The following is a 7723-nucleotide window of genomic DNA, read 5'->3' on the forward strand; positions in this document are numbered from 1 at the left end:
TGGGGCTTTGTCCTGGAAATGAGATTGGGATTGCTTCTGACTTCAGCTCTTAGAGGGAGTTAATATTCTGGATAGATTTGAAATAAGCGTCATGTGCTAAGGATGGCAGATGATGCTCAAGGTGCTCAATAAAGGTTTGATGGATGAATGAGGGGGAATGCTACCGGTTGGCTGGAGTAGTAGGGTTGCCCTTAGGGACATCCCGAAGCACTGCGTCTCATTTACTTCCATTAGGTGTGACTTCATTTTTCCTTTTGTCCTTCGTTGGACAAACCTGTTGATGCCTGTCCTGTGTCAGGATCTGTCCTCGGAACTGGACGTACAGCTGTGAACATCACAGATCTTGGTTTTATCTAAAGACTTGACATCCTAAGAGATAGAGAGTGAAACAAAGAAAGAAAACCTTCATCCGTAACCTCAGGCGTGCGAGTGTTTGTGGCTCTGATCCTGTCTGCGTGGTAGTGAGGACGTGCCCGGTGTGAGGAGCAGCAAAGACGGCCTCTTGTGGGAACTCCGGGCTCTGGACCTTTGCTAGGAAGTTGATTGGCTCAATTTTCAACATCTGATGAAACTACAAAACTGAAATCAGAAGAGGGCATTGCCCTGGAGGAAACCAAAATTGTCAGCATAATAAATGAAGCTCTTAGGCCTTCTTCTTAAAAAAATGTTCATTTAGGCGTGTTAAGGCCTTAGTTTACTCGGCTGCATCTACCATCAGGAAAGCCAGTCATGGGGGATCCCTGGGTGATGCAGCGGTTTAGCGCCTGCCTTTGGCCCAGGGCACGGTCCTGGAGACCCGGGATCGAGTCCTGCGTCGGGCTCCCGGTGCATGGAGCCTGCTTCTCCCTCTGCCTATGTCTCTGCCTCTCTCTCTGTGTGTGTGTGACTATCATAAATAAAAAATAAATAAATAAATAAAAATTAAAAAAAAAAAGGAAAGCCAGTCATGTTAGAGTGAAGAGATGTCCTTGAAGACAGTGGAAGGACCATTGGTTCCACGGGACAGGCGTTATTTGCCAACAGTCCTGTCTCCCTGCCCCCTCCATCACCACCATCCTCCTTCGTTTTGCTTTATATGCTGTAATCAAGTAAAAAGCAGCGTCCAGAGCCCCCCTGGCAGCAAGGCTAGCCCACGTCATCCTCTGATGCCAGACAATTTTCACTTCATCTGTGGCTGGTGGGAAGGGCGCTACGCTCCTCTGACTCCCCACGTTCCGGGGGTCACAACCTGCCTCTTCTGTGTGAGCCCAGGTCTGCCTCCTGTGTCGCCGCGGTTCCCGTTGAGGCCCTGCAAGGCCGACGCGCAGGGCAAGGCCCTAACCCGGAGCTTGTTTGACTTCCAGCCTCAGCCTTTATGCCTCTGGGCCCCGGATCCCAGGGCACGTGGACAACACGATGCTTCGGTGTTGCCACTGACGGCCTTGGCTTGACCTTCAGGCGGCTCCCTGGTTCTCTGTGCGAGCCCTGCTGCCTTCCTGACGACCCTGGGGGACTGGGTCCCGTCGGGGCTGCTTGCCCTCTTCTCCCCGCCGGGGGCTGGGGTGTGCAGAGTCGGGGGGTGCCCGGCGGCCCAGGCCCAGGCCCGGCAGGAGCAAGAAGCTTCGGGCACCCCGACAGCCCCAGGCCACGGGCACAGGTGTGGCAGGACTGCGAGCCCAAGGTCAAGAGGAAAGTGGCTCTTGAGGAAAAAAAGTGTTTGGATTAAAAGTGTGGATTAAAAGTCAGGACAGGAGGTGGAAAGCTGTGCCCCCGTTAGAGGGAGGCCTTCACACCATGGTGGCATGCAGAGGGGCGCCTAGACACTCCCTGGAGGCCACGGCTCTTGTGTCCCTGGAATAAAACCAAGAGACACAAGGACATTCCTGTTAATGTTGCACCAGACACCGATGCACATATTCACCTTTTATTTTATTTTTTAATAGATTTTATTTATTTATTCATCAGAGACACACAGAGAGGGGCAGAGACACAGGCAGAGGGAGAAGCAGGCTCCATGTGGGGAGCCCGATGCGAGACTCGATCCCGGGACTCCATCCCAGACCCCGGGTCACGCTCTGGGCCCAAGGCCGGCGCTCAACCACTGAGCCCCCCGGGGATCCCTCGTGTTCACCTTTTAATCAAAGCTTCCTCTCACTTCTTGGCCTGTCTGTCATCTACGCCGCACAGGACGTCCTCGCAGCCCGAGCAGCAGCCACACCTCAGGGAGCCGCTGAGGCCGTGTGGGGAGCAGCCCCCCTGGGTGGCTCTGCCTCCAGGCCTCTCTCCTGAGGCCGCGGGGAGCTCCAGGCTCACGGGTGTAGGCCTCTGAACGCCACGGGCAGGAGGCCGCGTGGGCCTCAGCATGTGGGCCTTGCTCCCACGTGCTGACACGGAGGCCTTCCTTGCCCAGAGCAAGTGACCCGAGAACGAGCCAGAAGCCCCAATCCCTGTGACTGTTCATACGAGGACACAGCCTATCACTCCCGGTACCTTCTACTCACTAGAAGTGAGTGACTAAGTCTAGGCACAGCCCAGCGGGAGGTGGGACTTTGGTCTACCTCTTAGGGAAAGACCTGTGGAAGACTTTGACACCACTCACCGTGGCGCTGGCCTAGTGGTCAGAAGACACAGGATGCTCAGGCCCGTTGCAGGATTTGGTGGACCCAGTGCGAAGTAAACATGGGGAGGGCCACTCAAGAGTCATTAAGAATCTCAAGACGGACCTCCGAGCGTTGAACTGAGCCTGGTGCCCTTCTGGGTACCTTCCGCGGGCCCGAGCAGGACAGGTCAGCCTGAGGACAGCTGCGCTTTGAAATCAAGAGTTTGAATCCCAGCCCCACTGCCTAATAATTGTGTAACTCTTGGGAAAATTACTTCATATCTGTGGATTTGAACATCTAATTTTCTAAAATGGGCACGATTAATCTCCCTTCCACTTAGGGTTTCTGTGGGAACTAAAGGGCGTAAATACTTTAGGCTCATGGGAGGCACTCGAGAACTTGCAGATACAATGATTACCTTTTTAAGGAGCTTTAGGGGTAGAAAAGGGAAAAGAACCAGCGAGCTCGTGACTCAGGTTGATGAGTTAGCTATTGTCACAGGCTCCGTAAGGTGGGAAGAGCATCTCCTGCTCTTTGCACTACTAGCATCTCTTTCCCCTTAGCGCGTCTTACACCCGATGTCCATGAGTCCAAAAAAAATGTGTCCTGTAAACTACAAGAAGAAGGGCCAAGGCGATGTGTTTCAGAAATGGCATGTTTGCAACATTCTAAGAGGTAGAACCGAAGCTGCCAAAAATAGAAACACTGAAAGATCAGCGTTTCACCTAGAAATGGTTGCCATGAACTACTTCCTATCAATAAGCTCACCAGATGAGGCTGAGTATTGACTGGGAACTTCCCATAGCAATAGTCTCGTTGAGTGGCTCAAAAAACCAAACGCGAAAACTAAAACTGTTCCTGGCTGAGGTCTTCATCCCGGCAAAATAACTTTGTAAGACACTATAGAGCTTCAGGCTGGCTTTCTGCTTCCTTGTGCAGCTGAGTACGGACCAGGGAAGCAAGCGAGCAGCGGGGTGGGATTTGCATAGACTCCATGTGCACTGCTAAGGGGTGCCCTGCCCCGTGCTCCAGCCACCCTGCTCTAGAGCTGCTGTGTCGCACCAAAAAACCGGCGTTCTTCAAAAACCATGTCAAATGCTCCACGTGGGCCTCCTACTAGGCCCTTAACCAAAATATATCATTGGAGCCCAGACGTCTTTGCTCCTCTGACAATCATCACACGCACCAGCCTATGAAAGAGTCCACAGGACCAGGGATTCAGGACTGGGCTTTCAAGTGCTACTGAATGGGGCCCAAAAGAATTGATACAGATTCCAGGGGTCCTTCTCTTGCTTCTTCTAAAAAGGTGATCTCAACAAGGACCACAGTAAGGAAAGACAGAGGGGCCGGTGATTTATCTGCACGAGCAGATAAACAGGAAACATTAAGAAAAACAGTACGAAGGGGCACCTGGGTGGCTCTGTGGCTTGAGTGTCCAAACGTCGGTTTCAGCTCAGGTCATGATCTCACTGATGGTGAGATAGAGCCCCATGTCGGGCTCAGCGACTCAGCGGGGAGTCTGCTTGAGAGTCTCTCCCTCTGCCCCTGCCCTCCACGTGCTTGTTCTCTCTCCCTCTCTCAAATAAATAAAACATTTATTTATTTTTATTTTTTAATAATAAATTTATTTTTTATTGGTGCTCAGTTTGCCAACATACAGAATAACACCCAGTGCTCATCCCGTCAAGTGCCCCCCTCAGTGCCCATCACCCATTCACCCCCATACCCGCCCTCCTCCCCTTCCACCACCCCTAGTTTTTCCCAGAGTTAGGAGTCTTAGTCTTCATGTTCCGTCTCCCTTTCTGATATTTCCTACCCATTTCTTCTCCCTTCCCTTCTATTCCCTGTCACTATTATTTATATTCCCCAAATGAATGAGAACATACAATGTTTGTATGCTGAGTGAAATGAGTCAATCGGAGAAGGACAAACATAAATAAAACATTTAAAAGAAAAATAATGCAAGTTGGATTCTTTTCACAGGCACATTAACATCACAAAATAAACAAGCCAGGTGTAAGTGTGAAAAGACGCCCCCCACCTTCACTGCAGGCAGTGCTGTGTTCTTAGCCAGAGTCTTCTATTTCTCAAGGAACTTCTTTATTTATTCTCCAATCCAAAATTAGTTCCCTAATTTGAAACAGCAATAAACAAACATTACTAAAGAAATCCCTTGGGCTCCCTTCTCCCACACCCTCTCCCCCTACACACACATTTTTTTTTTTTTTTGCTTTGTTTGTTCATAGTTTTTTTTGCCTTTGTGCTCAACATGAGGACCTGCGGTGGTTTGACTTTCTGAAATCTCTTTGTAAGTCTCTCGAAAGATACTTCAATTCCATCCTGATAGGAAAGAATTAAATTCCTATTAATTTCAATCCATTATGTATTAAGTCCAAACACTTCTGTTACATCAAAGTATGGATTTTATTTTAATTTTTTTTAAAAAAGATTTTATTTATTCATGAGAGACAGAGCGAGAGAGGCAGAGACACAGGCGGGGGAGAGCAGGCCCCATGTAGGGAGCCCGATGTGGGACTCGATCTTGGGACTCCAGGATCACGCCCTGGGCCAAAGGCAGGCGCTAAACTGCTGAGCCACCCGGGGATCCCAAAGTATGGATTTTAGTTTTCTACTGGTTTGTCGGACTCCGTAATTCTTCTGTTGGCCTGTTGTAGACACCACTGTACAGTGGGTGTACATGGGGCCTCTGATCTGAGCCTTTGCTCTAGCACATCCGGGGGTCCTCCCCTTCCCTTCTGTCACTTCTTGACTTCCAACCTTTGCCACCTCTGCCTCCTCTCCTACCTTTCTTCCTCTGACCTCCCTGCCTTCCCTTCTGTTGATCACTCCATAGCCATGTGGCTCTTCTCTTCAGACTCATCTCAGCGCTGTCTTCATAAAAAAAGAATGTGCTGGTCACTTGACTGGTTGCTCTGGCATTTGCCCCCACTCTGTTCTCTATCACAGGGGACTGACTACCTTTTCCAACTTGTTTTGCTTTCTGGCTGCCACATGATCGGTAGAAGATTGAGGGGTGAAGGAGGAGGGACAGCTGGGCCTTTTTCCTTCTGTCTTTCCATTTTGAGTGGTTTCTCCAGCAGGGGCTGCCTCTTCATGATTCCAGCTGCTGCCAGATAGCTTCTCCCTTTGTGGTCTCAGCATCTGCCAGGAATCCGCCTTCTGCGCTTCTGACTTCTCTGTAATGATTCCATCTTCCAGGCCCTGCTAATAGCGACGCCCTCTCCCTGGGTTCCTCCAGCCTCAGAGGGTGGGTGGCTTCTGACTTTCGTTAGTTTTTAGGTTATCCTCACCATCACCAACTCTTTGGTTCTGGTTCTTCCATCACATGGAACCACCACATGTGGTTCTTCCATCACATTTTTTTTTAAATTTTTTATTTTTATTTTTTTATTTATTTATGATAGTCACAGAGAGAGAGAGAGAGAGAGAGAGAGAGAGAGAGGCAGAGACATAGGCAGAGGGAGAAGCAGGCTCCATGCACCGGGAGCCCGACGTGGGATTTGATCCCGGGTCTCCAGGATTGCGCCCTGGGCCAAAGGCAGGCGCCAAACCGCTGCGCCACCCAGGGATCCCACATTTTTTTTTTTTTTTTTTGGACAAAAAGGAAATTCACTTCTTTACTAGAATGGCACTACAAACAGACTTTTGCATCAAAATAATCAAAGCATTTCCCATCAAGACACAGGAAAAGGGATCCCTGGGTGGCGCAGCGGTTTGGCGCCTGCCTTTGGCCCAGGGCACGATCCTGGAGACCCGGGATCGAATCCCACGTCGGGCTCCCGGTGCATGGAGCCTGCTTCTCCCTCTGCCTGTGCCTCTGCCTCTCTGTCTCTCTCTGTGTGACTATCATGAATAAATAAATAAAAAATCTTAAAAAAAAAGACACAGGAAAAAAAAAAGAATGCAGAGACTTATGGATACTTGCTTCTCTTGAACTTTAGTAGTAGAAGCAGGGCTGCTTGTCACAATGCTCCTAAAAATACTTATGCAACAGGATGCTCAGGAGTTTGGGGACCTGTCCCACCAGCCTTCAAGAACTCCTCAAGTTGTTTCATCTTCTCAGCTCTGGCACGATGTTTCCGGTGCCAAGATGCCAGGCTCAGGAGCACGCTCTTCACCCGATTTTGTACTCGGGGCCATCCGAAGATACTGATTTCAACTAAGTCTCCAGAGTTAACTACGTCCACCGTCAGCAGGACTTGGCTCATCCACTCTATTTCTGGAATTATGGCTCGGTCTGGGCCGAAGATGGCGTCAGCCAGCCACGCCTCCAGGGAAAACACCAGTGGGTCTCTCAGCTCCTGCACTGGAAACCACCAAGGCCGGGTGCGAATCCGCGGTGGTGGAAATGGTGCCCTGAGCAGCCTGTCCAGGGACCGGGCGGGCCTCCATTCGTCCCCCGGAACCTCAGCAGCACCCACGTCGTCGCCCATGTATCACAGGTTCCTACATTCAAATCCCTTTGCTTGAAATCCCTATAGTAGTTTCTGTTTTCTCATCTGGGTGCTGACTGAATAGGGGGCTCCAGGTCCTAACAGCAGTAAAGAGCAGGAGCCTCCAGCTTGGTGCACGTGTGGAAGTTGCCGGGAGAGTGGGGCGCTGGGAGAGAGCATGGAAGTTCTGTGCCCCTTCCCACGTATGTGATCCTACATGTCTCTTCCATCTGGCTGTTCCTGAGTTAGATCCTTTTATGATAAACCAGGAATCTAAAGTCAGTTTAAGAGATTATAACCTTCTCTGAAGTTCTCAGATCTCAAGTCTTACAAAGTCCTCGTGAGCTGAATCCAGACGCCAAGAAGAGAATGGGAGAATCTTAAGATGGCATGAACCCCAAATGCCCACCTGGCGGGGGGCAGCCCACAGAACTGGAGCACCACCTCAAACTGTCACATGCACGAGAAAGAGACTACTACTGCTTCTTGCCTTTATGTACGCGGATTCTTATATATTTGGGTATTGGTCACAACTGCTTATTTAACTCTACCAGAAGAGAACGTCAGTGGTCCTTGGAGAAGAGAGAATCCTGAAGCAAAAGCTTAAATCTTGAAAGTGTAATTTATATAAATAATAACCATATAACACATACACAGGTTTTAATTGGCTTTTGGACTCATGAGATCATC

General features: G+C 49.9%; 1 protein-coding gene across 1 annotated transcript; it reads right to left on the reverse strand.

Annotated features, from left to right (window-relative positions):
- Positions 1-6583: 6583 nt before the first annotated feature.
- On the reverse strand, positions 6584-7033 carry LOC129522701 (oocyte-expressed protein-like). The gene has a single exon (XM_055344995.1). It carries the CDS (start codon positions 7031-7033, stop codon positions 6584-6586), a length of 450 nt encoding a protein of 149 aa, XP_055200970.1.
- Between the last annotated feature and the right edge of the window lie 690 nt (positions 7034-7723).

Source organism: Nyctereutes procyonoides, unplaced genomic scaffold (genome assembly GCF_905146905.1).
Source record: "Nyctereutes procyonoides isolate TBG_1078 unplaced genomic scaffold, NYPRO_anot_genome, whole genome shotgun sequence".
In the NCBI taxonomy this organism is placed as follows: Eukaryota; Metazoa; Chordata; class Mammalia; order Carnivora; family Canidae; genus Nyctereutes; species Nyctereutes procyonoides.